Genomic DNA, 13,685 nt, shown 5'->3' on the forward strand with positions numbered 1-13,685 from the left:
AACAGTGGAAAAAGCACATTCCAGTAAGGTTACTGCTGCTGTGTTTAACATATGTAAGCAAAAGCCAGGACGCAGTAATACCTAACAATTTCGTACTTTTAAAGTTGTTTCTAGGACTTTCTTGACAACAAAAACTCCTGGGATTCTTCTTTAACCATCTTTAACCACGGAGACATTTCCGGTCTTTTGTTCTTCGGTGACATTCCAACTCTCTGGGCTTCAGATTCCTTCTCCCTAGTTCTATAGGAAAGATTTCGAAATTCCTGTGAAAAATCTAAAATCCACTGGTCAATTCTGTAAGACAGTTTTCAGCTTCAAGTCCTCCGGTATCGCTTCTAAGAGAAAACTCCTGGCTACTCGATTTTCAAAACAGACTGTTCTGGGGGTCATCTTCCGTCTCCAGGCGCTCGCAGAAATGCACAGCTCCTAGAATTCAGTAATCCGGAGCCACGCCACCAGAACTTGTTAAAGAAATTCCAGAGTTGGCCAAAATTAATCTTCTTGTCATGCTTCGCAGCGCGCAGCTCTCCACCAACGAGGCGTCGCCGAAACTTTTCCTCGCGGCTCCCCTCGCCCCTGCACACGTCTTCGGCTCCTGCGCGGCAAAGGCAGGCGGCGGCGTCCTCGCCAGCAGCCCTCCGCCCGAGTTCTCTCCGGCCGGACTACGCGGACCTCCGTCCTCGCGGTATTTCGCGCTCACGCCCCCCGCCCGCCCGAAGTGAAGTTCAACTCCCCAACAGTTCTCGCTTCCCCAAACAAAAGGACAAAAAGTGCTTTCCGCTGTCAGCTGTCCTCGCCTCGGGCTAAAGCAGCTCTACTTTCGCTCTCCCAGGGAATTCCTTTCAATCCCCCGGCCCCGCGCTACTCCCCTCGAGTGTCTGCGAGCTGCACAAACTCCAAAAACGCAGAAGCCCCGCTGGATCCTCCCCTTGGGGAAGCGGCGGCGTCCTCCGGGAGAGACCCCTCCGGGAGCGCCCCGGGGCCCATGTCCTTCAGGCGCCCGCGGGGCGCGGGGCGGGCGAGGCCGGGCTCCTCTCCGGCAGGCCCGCGACGCTCCCGGCCGTCGCGGTGCTCGCCGGCGCGGCTGGAAGCCGGGGCCGCGAGAGGGCTCGCCCTGCAGCCTTCCCCGGCGCACCAACTTGGGCGCCGGCCGCGCGAGGCCCGGGATCTCCGGTCCGGGGGGTCTCGGGTCCGGGGGCGGGGGGGAGGGGAGGGGGGCGAGCGTCCCGCCGGCGCGTCCCGCCCGCGCCCCGCGGCCCCGACCCGCCCGCCGCCGCCGCCGCGCCCCGCGAGCCCGGCCTCGGCGCCGCCTCCATGCGCCCCGCCCGGGCCTGTCCGTCCCCGAGCGCACGGGCCCCGCCGGCCGCGACCTTCCCGCCCTCCCAACACGCTGGCGGGCGTCGGGTCCCGGGAAGAGGGGCCGCCGCCCGGGCGCGGGCCGCGAGGGGCCGCCGAGGAGACTCACCTTCGTCCAGCAGCCGCTCGAGGTGGTTGAAGATCCCGCAGAAGTTGGGCAGGCTGCTCATGAGCTTCTTGTCGTTCATCAGCTGCATCAGGTAATCTGGGGTGGGCTTCGGCTTCTCCTTCGTTTCCATTTCCCCGACCATATTCCAGGCTCCGCAGCTCACTCCGCCCGCCGCCGCCGCCGCCGCCGCCGCCGCCGGAGAGGAGGGAGGGGCGGGGAGCCCCGGCCGCCGGCCGCTCGGGACTCGGCGTCCCGCTCCGCTCCGCTCCCGCGCCGGGCGCCGGGGCGGCCGGACCGCGCGCTCGCCGCGCTCTCCCCGCCCCCGCAGGCACTTTCCGCCCGCGGCCCGACGCGCTCCCGGCCCGCCGCCGCTCCTCGGCCGCCGGCTCGGCGCGTCCCTCACGAGGCCGGCGGGCGGGAGGCGGGTCTCCGCGGGCCGAGTGCGGGCGCGGGCCGCTCGGCGCCGGACGAGGAGGAGCCGGGCCGCCGCCGCTCGCTCGGCTGGTCGCGCCCGCTCAGCCGCCGCCGCCGCTTCTGCCGCGGGCTCGGGGTCTCTCTGGGCTGGTCCCCGCCGCGGCCGCCTCTGCCGCTGCCGCCGCGCTCTGACTCCGCTCCTCCTCTTCCTCCTCCTCCTCGCCGCCTCCTCCTCCTCCTCACTCACTTGGCGGCGGAGTTCGCCTCAGTTCAGGCGGCGCTGCCAGCGGCGGCGGCGGCGCGGGGGGAGGGGCGGCGGCGCGGGGAGGGCCGGGGGCGGGCGGCGGGCGGGGCCGCGCAGGGCGGCCGTTAGCGGGGCCCGGCCGGCGCGCTCCTCCTCCCGCCACCGCCCCCCGCAGCCCCCGGCCCGGGCGCCGCCGCCGCGGCCGCCGCGACGTCTCTCTCCGGCGGGGTGCGTGATGGAGGCGGCGCCCGGCGAGCCCGGCCTGGGCGCCGGGCTGGGGTCTCCGCCGAGGCGGGCGACAGTGGCGGGAGGGACGGGTGCGGGGCCGACGGGTGGGGGAGGGCGCCGGGTGGCGGTGCTTGCGACTGGGGCGGGGGCGAGGGCCGCGCCGCTTCGCGCTCCCCGCCGCCGGGCCGGCTCGTCTGGCGGGCGCGGTCGGGCTGTGGCGTTAGGTGAGAGGGATTGCATGCGGGCCGCGCCGGGGCTGCGCTCGCCACCGCACGGCCCCATCCTCTCCTGCGTTACTATAGTTTTTTTAAGAATCCTCTCGTCCGTTCTCCCCCCCCACCCCAAAGAAAAGAATTTTTTTTAACGTCCTGTTGCTTCACGGGGGACTTTCGGGGTGGGCATCACGTGGCCCGACACGTAGCCGTAAGGCCCGAGAGCGCGTGCGCGCGTCGAGTCAGGCGGCCACGCCCCTTCCGAGGGTCGCTCCGCCCCTGCCGGGGCCCCGCGAGCGAGGGGGGAGGGGCAGGGCCTGCCGCGCGCCTGCGTGGGGCGGGCCGGGGCCGGGGCCGGGGCGGGGGCTGGCGCGGGGGCGCGCCGTGGGGGGAGGGTTGGAACGGCAGGGCCGTCGGACCCCCAGATGGCTGAGTGGGGGCTAGAAGCTGCGGAATCTTCGTTCCCGGGTGTCGAGTTCTCCCCTGTAGGACGCGTTCCCGGGGGGCTCAGATTACCGCTCTGTCGTTGGTGGCACCGCACGAAGACATGCCCACCCACCCACCCACCCCCGCCGGCGTCCCCGCGGTCCTCCGGCTTCGAGAGCCACCGCTGCGGGAAGGAGCCCGACGCGCCGTGGGTTCCGCGTGGGCGCCCCTCGTCGCCCCGACGGCATCGCCACTATCTGTGCAGTACCTGGCCCAGTGGCGGGGCACGCCTCTAGAGACAGGGTCTGCCGTGATGCAGCGTCCGTTATTCTGAGACTAGGCTGCAGTTTGGAGCAGGCACCGAGCTGTAGGAAATACGGAGGGGGACGGGGACGTGAAGGGGGGATGATGGTGCACTCCGTGATGGCATCCGCGTGCAGTTTTGAAAGGCAGCCGTAATAAGATCATGTACCTAGTTCGAAAGGTGGAAGTCAACGTTCACATTTGCCCACTTGTAAAGAAATGATACAATGGGCAGGAGGGTTTTCCTTGTGGTATGATGGATTTCAAATATTTAGGTTTGTTTGGGAAAGATTTCTGAAGTGCAACACTGTAGTTCTCTTTGGTTTATAGAATGTTGTCAGTCGCAAAATCTGCATCAGCATTCTCCTGCAAGCCTATTATGACATGTTCAATAAATGTAGACGAAATCTAACATCAAACTGACCGTGGTGAGAGCGACAAGTGGCTGAAATCTGTTAATCATGTCTACTCTGTTTTAACTGGGAAGAACTTACATGGGGATTTTTTGGTAAAATTTTAACTTCATAGAAATTCTGAGGAACACTTAAGTTTGAGTTGTATTGAAACTAGCTGAATTTCGAACAAATACTCTTTGAGTAGCAAGTAGCTTCTGTCCTGTTCATTTAAGGAACATTGTTTCTAAATTTAAGCTACTTTGGTAGAGGAAATGGAATTGCCCTGCAGACAAAGTTGACATTGAAGACATTTAACTCTAAAATATTTTAAGTTCTCCTACTTCCATTGCCATAGAATATTCGCCTACTCAATTATCAATTTAAAGGATTTTGTAAATGCAGGATTTTCTAAATGCAGGATTTTGATTTTAAATAAACCTGTTGCCTCTTTAGAAACGAACCTATGCTACTTCAGTATGTAGCAAAATGATAGGTATTTTAAAGAGGACTGAGCTATTCAAGTAGTTTGATAGTGTAAAAGATTTCATTCCCCTTCTTAATCAGTTTCCTTATTTAGTAAGCTCCCAGGCCCAGTGCTAAATCCTTTACATGTATATCTCATTTAATTTTCAAGGCAACCTTGTAATTTATGTGTGCTATTATCCCTGTTTTATGTAAGGGAAACACAAGGAGAAGGAGGTTAAGTGATGTTTGCCAAGCTCATGAGTACTGGATCGGGGGACTCAGTTCCACTTACATTTTATCCGAAAGCCTATGTTCTAAACCCCTTTACTAATCCTATCCAGTAAGTCAGGTTGAAACTTTTAATGATGTTCCACCATTGTTGATGGATAGAAATTGCAATTTCATATGGCTCACCTGATTCTTCTGGTAAGCCATCTTCTGGTAAACCAGATCAGAGTTAAAGAATAATCAATATTCATGTCCCACATATTAAATCTCACGTGGCTACAGCATTTATAATAGCTGCTATGTGTTGCCTTTTCAGATATACGTAGATCACTTCTCTGCTCACAGTTCTGCGTTTCTCCTTTCAGATGAAAAACCTAAGACCTTATCAAGTCCTTCAAGACCCCACATGCTCTGGCCCCTGCTGCCTCACAGCCCTTGTTTCTCTCTCCCCCCAGCACACTGAGCTCTCCCTCCGGAATTCCTTCCCATCTTTAAACAGGCCAGGCATGCTTTCCGCTCCAGGATTTTGCACCTGGTGTATCCTCTCTTTGCAGAGCATTCCTCTCGCATCTGTAAGCCTGCCTCCCACGCTTTCTCAGGTCTTACCAGAGAAGGTTCCCCTTACCACCCTGGATAACACATGCCAAGTACACATACGCTCCCTCTATATTCTATCTGCTTCCACCCCCACCATTTTAATTCTTTTTATAACATTTATTTCTACCAGACATGTTCTATGGGAAAATTTGCCTCTCCCCTCCCCCTACAATGTAAACTCCAGAAGAGCAAGGGCTTTATTTTGTTCTCTGTGGCATTCCCAACACCTGGAACAGAACAGTACATGTAGGCACTCATTAAAAATATATTCAAAAAAGTATTAAGTAGATCTTCACCAGAAACTGTGCAAACCCCTTACCTATATTCTTTTGATCCTTCCAGCAAACATTTTGGATAGATGTGAATAGCCAGACTTCAGAGGAGAGATAGTTGGTGCTTCAGAGTAGTAAGCAATTGGTCCCACGCAGGCAGAAGCGGGTCCATTCGGGGAGATGCCTCTGGAGACAACCGTGCTACCCACCATACCCCTTCCTTGTCTCTCTCACACTCCTGCCTCAGACCTTTTGGGTATATCTTACCCCAATTAATTACCTAACATGTAACAAGTGCATGAAGAATACAAAAATTGTTGGGATATATCAGTTGACTCCAAGAAGCTTAAAAATCTAAGAGTTACTATGGAAAGACTCTAATCAACATTATTACAAAATAGCTTTACAATATTCACAAGTTACAATGCACACATGGTGAGCTTCATGTTGAAGATCTCTATAATAGTGTTTTCACTATGAAAAACTATGTCATTTAATAGGTTGACACTAAAACTGTTTCCACATGTAACATCAGTAACTAAACATGAGTGGAAATATATTTTCTGTTCTCTAAAATTTGATTGGCTTTTATTTGCTTATTGCTATTCTTGACATTTAAAGTAGAAAACTTGAATATTCCAAATATTTTTTATCTTCCATCACCTTGGAGTTCTGTCAGGAACTAAAATAAAAGACTCTTCTTCGGACTTAAGAATCCAATCTTTGATGGCCTTGTGTCCCAAATGTGTTTGTGTTTTTGTTTTTGTTTTGTTTTTTAATCTTTAATCTTTAAATCTTCCTACAATGGAGTGGGGCTTTCCTATAATCTTTTGTTTGTTTATTGTCTTATTTATGTTTATTATCTTAGTAGATTTCTCAAGTGTCCTTTTCAGTTGTGAGATGTCTTATCAGTCACTATTTTGGAAGGCTGAAAATGACACTTAATTTCTTTTTTTTTTTTTTTAAGATTTTATTTATTATTTATTTGACAGACAGAGATCACAAGTAGGCAGAGAGGCAGGCAGAGAGAGAGAGAGGAGGAAGCAGGGTCCCTGCTGAGCAGAGAGCCTGATGCGGGACCCGATCCCAGGACCCTGAGATCATGACCTGAGCCGAAGGCAGCGGCTTAACCCACTGAGCCACCCAGGTGCCCTGACACTTAATTTCTTAATGAACAAATATTTGAGTACCTAGTATATCGAAAGACTGTCACGAACCCTAAGGCTAAGCTGGGAGTTAGGCTCACATACGGATGAAAAGTTAACTAATAAAAGCAAGTGGTAAAGACAAAATGTCCTAAGAATGGAAATGAGCACTACCACTCAGGGCTTGGGAGCCTAAGCAACACAGCCCTGGGAGGTGGGGGGTATGGACAAGAACTCGGTCAGGCTGCAGAGCAGGATTTCCAGAAAGAGTAGTAGGTGCCAGTTTTTGGTTGGCCTCAAATGTCAAGCTAAAGTGTTCATGGAGAAGAGCATCGGGAATTTTATAATACAAGGAAATGGATTAATCAAGCAATAACATGGATTCCTTTCAGTGAGGCATATTTATATAATCTCTTAGTGCAAAGGTACCATTTGTAAAATGAAAGGCATTGCTCTTCACAGCTGTTCTGTTAATTGTGCTGCCTTTTAGAACCACTAACATGATAGTTGCAGATGTAATACTAACATTTAGCTTAAACCACTGCACAGTGGTTAAATGTGGACTGATGGTGTAGAGTTTCTACTCATTTGACCCTACATGAAACTTGAGAGGGAAAGACGCTCCCAGCCAGGATGTAGGCTTGTGCCAGGTAATCCCATCTTCATTCCACACTTGAACAGAAACTTCAACTAAAAAATAACCATCTGCTAATTATAGGAATATGAGAGTAAATTAAAAATGTGTTTTGTTTTGTTGTTGTTGTTGTTTTAAAGACTTTTTTTATTTGACAGAGATCACAAACAGAGAGGCTGGCAGGGAGGGGGTGGTGGGGAAGCAGGCTCCCTGCTGAGCAGAGAGCCTGATGCAGGGCTAGGTTGCTGGATCCAGGACCCTGAGATCATGACCTGAGCAGAAGGCAGAGGCTTAACCCACTGAGCCACCCAGGCGCCCCAGAATGCATTTAGTTTTGATCAACTTTCAGACTGATTCATGGGTTTACGATTGCAAAACAATTTCCATAGTGTTCCCCTGGAGTTGTTGATTTGCTGTTTTTTCCCTTCAAGATCTGGCTCATTCAGGATGGACCTGTAATTGGACTTTTTTTTAACATATTAAGCAGATACAGAGTGATTCATAATCTATGCATTAGGGTTTTGTTTGGGTTTGGTTTTTCAAATGTACCCTTTATATATTTATTTGTTTTAAGTAAACTCTGCCCCCAACTTGGGCTTCAAACACATGACCCCAAGATCAAGAGTCACATCCTCTACCAACTGAGCCAGCTGGGGACCCACCCCTCTCTGTGTTAGTTTTAAATAACTAATGTGAGTAAACATTTTTTGTGAGCAAGGACGTGCCTACTCATGTCCAAGTCATTTCATCAAATACCACTGTCCTTTACTAAAATTTAACTTATAGCCTAAAATGCTGCATTTTTCCTGTACATTTTTCCTGTAATTACTGTGTATTTGTACTTTCTAAACAGTTTTTTATAAGATCAGAACGACAAGAAGAGGACTGACATTTATAGAGTCCCTACGAACTGTTAAACACTTTGGTTATGAGCTCATTGAGTACCTGGCAGCTTCGAGCTAATTATTACCCCTATTTTATAGTGAAGAAGCTGAGACCCAGAGTTAACCAAGTGATGTGACTCTTGTGACGCAGTTAGTAAATGCTGGGAACCAGATTCAAAGCAAACCTCCTAAGTCCTGAGCGACTCACAGCACACTTCTGGCCGTTCTGTCAGTTAAATTTGGGTGCCCCAAAGCTGGGTCTTGAAATGACTAAAATACTGTCCTCTCTGAGTCCGTCTTCTTACAGTATCCCAACCGGTGGCGATGTTGAATCGTTTTCAAACATTAAATTCCTACATCCCACTGAAATGCGGGTGTCCTATAGAGAAGAGATTGCTGTGTTGGGTATAAAAAGCCCTTATTCTATCCTAATGAGCTGTGCAACACCAAGTTAAGTAATATTGTCTCTGACATGTGAACTGAGCAATCTCGGAAGGCTTTGAAGTTCTAAAATTCTGAGATTCTAAATAAGATGTTCTCACCATATCAGCAAGCTGATTGTGTTGGAATTTGATTTCTGTGCCTAGGATAACCCCATGCACAGATGGGTGGTCAGATGATGGCAGTAAGAAATCTGTTTAAAATTTTTAGGTGTCATTTTTGCTCTGCTTACTGAAAAAAAAAGTCATATTTTTGGATATTGGTGTTCCTTAGACAATATAATACATTTGACTGAAATTCTTACATTTTTATAATTAACAAAAGGTTAAAACCAAAAAATTTCTTTTTTTTTCTTTCTTTCTTTCTCTCTCTCTTTTTTTTTTTCTTTAACATGTTACAACTGAAAAAGTGGAGCCTTACAAAATCATCTCTAGAGTTCCTAGTGGAGAAACTTACCACTCTGAGGGCGTAACAATTCCTGGAGAATAGATTCCAGGCCTGTTCCTCTTTCTGCTCTTCTGATGGTTTACACATCGTCTTCTTTCGGTAGTTACCTGTCCTGAGGGAATAGAAGAAAACAAGAAAGAAAAAAACTTAGACCTACTTGGTCTCTAGGGAGGGCAGGCAGCTGTGTAAGCTGCTCCCCAGTCCAGAATACTTACCTGAGTAAATAGTAGCATCAGAAAACCGTTGCCTCCGGTGACGCAGGGAAGACAAAAGGGGAAGAAGAAGCCTCGGCGTCTGCTACTGTGTGGACAGTTTTTGCAGTGCGATTCCACGATTCCTAAAAAGCCCTTTGGAGTGTGAGATGCCTATTCCCACCCCGCAGGAACCATACCATTTGTGGCAACAGGGGCCCAGGCATCCATAGTCTCCCCCCAATCTTTACTAGGTCAGAAAACAAGTACCTCCTGTTTTAGTATAAAAGAGGCTTTGTCAGAATCACTTTAAGTATAAGGTTAAAAGCAGTTATTCACAGCACTGATACTCAATCAGTACACACCGGTAAACGTTCTCCATTTTTTTTTTTTAAGATTTTATTTACTTATTTGACAGACAGAGATCACTAGTAGGCAGAGAGGCAGGCAGAGAGAGAGAGAGAGAAAGAGGGAAGCAGGCTTCCTGCGGAGCAGAGAGCCCGATGCGGGGCTCGATCCCAGGACCCTGAGATCATGACCCGAGCCGAAGGCAGCAGCCCAAACCACTGAGCCACCCAGTCGCCCCACGTTCTCCATTTTTAAATGTTGAACTATTTCCACACCACTCTGGGCCTAGTTCCTTCTCGTAGCCACACTGCCCTGCCCTTCCAGCCGAAGCCCCAGGAATCCCTCTGACCCAGCAACTGAAGAGTGATGCTTGGTGCCTGGCTCCCAGCGGGGCTGACGGCCACTTGGGTCACCTGCTTTCTGTCCTACCACTTGTCAAAAACGTTCTGAATAATACTTACATTTGCATCAGTTTATTTGCATATTTGGAAAACTTCTCATTTCTTATCTTCATGTCCATTAAATCTGAGTTTTACTCAGATTTACAATTGTGACTAAACTGAATTTTTCTGTTGAAAATATGTATACATATACAGGCTCTTTGGGCATATATCCAAGTTTAGAAAGAAAATTTATGAAAATCATATTTAGCCAGTTATAATGAAATACCGAAGTTTTCTGTTTTACTTTCTATTTTCCACCAAATAATGGTTTAATAAACAGGTTGTTGCCAGAGCTGAAAAATGATTACTTTCTCCTCACGGAAAACTCTGATATTTCACTCCATAAAGAGTACCTCTGTTCTGCTCTCTCCTCTGTCCTGGATAGCTGTTCACGCTCCTTTGCTGAACTCACAAGCAATCCTGATGATGCCAGCATTTACTATTTCCTAATTATTCTGTCCAAGCCCATCTATAAAAATGTGTGACAGTTACATTTTGTAGACCTTCAAGGGCCACCGACCTGATGAACAGGCATTGGTGGCAGTGTTTTCCTCATACCCGTTGGTAGTAAGCATGGTTTTTCAGATGGAAATAAAACGCAGCATAGTGAAATGAGTAACACGTTTGTTTAACAGTTCTAAAACGGGTGCCCTGTATTTATAGTGCGAGCCTGGAATTAAGTAGTGGGGAAGTGCCCGCTGAAACTGTGACAGATGGTGGAGTGCGGCCTCCCCACCCCCCCACCCGTGCGGGTAGCGTTTCTCTGTCCAGGTAAAGCTGTTCAGGGAACAGAAGGGGTGTTAAGGGGGGGGGGGGATCAAGACTACTAAACTGTTATATCCTGAAATGAGGAAAGAGAAAAAGACTTGCGTTCACAGAGTTCAAAGACAGTTTTGTAAACTGTCCCATCAGCGGACATGCCAGCCATAATCCTAACTCCCCCTCCAGGACCGGCTTCCTCTTGGCCCGCCTGGCCACGGGTGGGAGAGGAGGCAGGCCCTTCTCTGCAACTGGAATCCTCGACCTCTGAGGACCCAGAGCCAGACTTGACTTTCTCCAGTCCCTCAGCCGACCCCATTCCAACATTAATCGGAGCAGGGGCCTGATTGGAGGAAGGCGGCTTCCACTTAATCAAAGGGCCCCAACCAGACCCTGTCACTCCCCTCGGGAAAGGGAGTGGCCAGGCCTCCTTGGTATCAGGGGGAAGGAGGCCTTTCTCTCTGGACTCAGACACCTGGTGTCTAATGAGTACTTCCTTCCACATCGTGAAAATATGAAATAATAGCGCCTTAGCCCCACTACATAACTACCTGCCAAGCCATAGAAATGCCTTTCTCACAGATGACATAGATGAATCGTCTTTAAACCGAAGCAAGGAGATAAAGCCCTAAAACATTCACTGTGAAGTGTTTGCTGGCCCTTGGCAGAAGCACTGAGCACGGGGGGTCCAGCGTGGCAGCCACCAATGTCCTGGGCTCATATCTCGGCCCTGCCACTTACCAGAAGCTACTTCAACTATGTACGCCTGCCCTCTCACCTGTAAATGGGGTCGTGCAAGCGAAGGATGGTGTTGGGATCACGGAGTAAATGAACATGACGTGCCCAGCAAAATCCCTGGCACACAGTAGCTTTTAGTAAACAGAAACCTAAAAAGAGTGAGCTCTTGGGATAGCTCCTATGTGGATGCACGTGCGTTTTTAGAAAGTGGGTAAATAACTCTATTTGCATTGAAATTGCATCCACAAAACTCAGAGGTACTTAGTCATCAGTTTCCTGTCTTCCTATTGCACAAACCGTTTCCTGTTCCCAGGACTGCTGACACCAGGAAGTAAAAGGACAAAGGACCTGATGAAAAGGAGCCTTGATCCTCCCAGGCTGGCTGTGTTGTCCGCAGCAGAGACCAAAGATGGAAAGCTGGCCCGGGGCCCCCAAGCTCTTCAAGACCCAGTTTTCAGCTGCCAGAGAGTAGAAAGAGCTCGGAAGCAGCGGGGCCAATGAGGAAAAGGAGGCTGCGTCCCTCCCTTTTCTGCCCTGTTGACAACGGAGCAGACAGGTAGGGGGGCCTGGAAGGTCCGGGACAGGGTGGACAGGCACTGTCCAGACTCGCAGGAGCTCACAGAACCCTGGGATCCCACCGCTGTTTTCTGACACCGACAGTTGCCTACTAACCCCAGGTTTAAAAATGTGATGCCCGAGCACCTGTTTGGCTGCCTTAGGCCAGTTCGAGGGCCTTCTCCAGTCTGTGCACAGGTGGCCACAGCCAACAACACAGGCAAGTGAACAAGTAGGGTGTCTCCTAGCAGACATTCGGTACACAAAGCAACGAGCACCGCCCCCCTTTTTAAATCAGACGCCATGGGAAAAAATTGCTCATGTTTTAAGGAACTTCAGGTCTGAGAGCCGGTGGGGGGGCGGGGGGACACATATGTATCTACACTCGCAAGCGGTTTCTGCAGGTCAGTTTCGTCAGGTCGCATATGAAGCAACTCGAGAGCCGGTGACAGCTCTGGCTTCCCAGGGCCTTCCCTGAAGTGACCTTGATCTCTCCAAGTGAACCCCAGAAGCCTCAACTCTGGCCAAACGAGCTCTCTGACGCTGATTTCCATCGCCTCTGGATCTGACACCATGCCCGGCCGGCAGACAACCTCTGCAAAGCTGACCCAGAGACCCAGGACTTTCTCTCTGTGGTTTTCAGGTTATCAAAAGCAGCTTTCAGAGAATCATTTCAAGATGAAAGCCGGGGGACCCACAACTAAATCAAGGTAGCTGAAAAGAAAAAGGAGTCGTTTAAATAAACACTTCTGGAATTGGGGGTCCCTCTTGAGTGAATTGCTCACTTCATTACAACACTAATGCTGAACAAAACCCACGCTTGTCTCATATGTTACCAAAAGGGCAGAGTGTCATCACTCCATACCTGGGGGGTGTGATTGAGCCTGAACGATAACTGAATCCCTGACAAGGGCTCGATAAGAATTTTTCTCTCCATATCTGTTTTTACAGAACTCACTTACTGTAACCTCTATATACAACTGTGCACTAAGTAAGGGTAATGCTGTAGAGACCACAGCAAAAATCCCAAAGCACTGATTTTTACACCAGATTTTCCCAAGGCAAAATCCTGGTCCCATGACTAAGCTGTCAGCTCACTTTGTAAATGACACAGGGGCTTGGGCCTCCCTCTTGGGGCTTCCCCTCCCCCATGCAGTCTCAAGCTCCGTTGCTCACTCCCTGCCTCTGCTTTTCCCCATTTTCTGTGGTTGGAGGGTATTTCCTACCAGCCCAGCAGCCTCTCCACACAGTCTCTGTGTTGCTACGAGTTACTTTAAACTTGGAACTTGCTGGTGTGATGTGATAGAATTTTTTATTTATAACACAACGTATGCATACCAGCAGCACAGTGTGCGCGCACTGTAACCTTGTTCTTAATGTCTGTCAGGGAACTTCCTGGATGGGAACCATGACTGGCATCTCATTATAGCTTTTTAAAAATATTTAACATAAGACTGAGGCACTTGGGTGGCTCAGTCAGTTAGGCTTCAGACTCCTGATCTCAGCTCAGGTCTTGATCTTAGGGCCGTGAGTTCAAGCCCCGCATTGGGCTCCACGCCGGGCAATGGAGCCTACTTAAAAATAACAAATAAATTGGGGCAACTGGGTGGCTCAGTAGGTTAAGCCTCTGCCTTCGGCTCAGGTCATGATCTCAGGGTCCTGGGATCGAGTCCCACACCGGGCTCTCTGCTCAGCGGGGATCCTGCTTCCCCCTCTTTCTTTGCCTACTTGTGATCTCTCTGTCAAATGAATAGATAAAATCTTTTAAAAAAAAAAACACACACACACACAAATGAATAAATAAATAAGTGACTGAATGAATAAATAAATAATAAAAATACTTAACCGAAG

At 50.1% G+C, this 13,685-nt stretch overlaps 1 protein-coding gene and 1 long non-coding RNA gene across 8 annotated transcripts in view; both read right to left on the minus strand.

The window, feature by feature from the left end:
- The window catches only part of QKI (QKI, KH domain containing RNA binding), a 155,419-nt gene extending 153,310 nt beyond the window's left edge, over positions 1-2,109 (minus strand). For 3 of the 7 annotated variants that reach the window (XM_032337968.1, XM_032337967.1, XM_032337969.1), the window contains exon 1: positions 1,466-1,716. In XM_032337968.1, the coding sequence (XP_032193859.1) occupies positions 1,466-1,607 (142 nt within the window). In that variant the 5' untranslated portion in view covers positions 1,608-1,716. Of the gene's footprint in view, positions 1-1,465 lie in introns of all 7 variants that reach the window. The other 4 variants (XM_032337970.1, XM_032337971.1, XR_004284460.1 and 1 more) reach the window with 3 other exon arrangements.
- Positions 2,110-7,288: 5,179 nt separating this feature from the next.
- Positions 7,289-9,358, minus strand: LOC116587478. The gene is made up of 3 exons (XR_004284464.1): positions 9,016-9,358; positions 8,810-8,912; positions 7,289-7,481 (listed from the first exon to the last, which is right to left on the minus strand). It is a non-coding gene; the product is annotated as an uncharacterized LOC116587478 (long non-coding RNA).
- Between the last annotated feature and the right edge of the window lie 4,327 nt (positions 9,359-13,685).

Source organism: Mustela erminea, chromosome 4 (genome assembly GCF_009829155.1).
Source record: "Mustela erminea isolate mMusErm1 chromosome 4, mMusErm1.Pri, whole genome shotgun sequence".
NCBI lineage: Eukaryota > Metazoa > Chordata > Mammalia > Carnivora > Mustelidae > Mustela > Mustela erminea.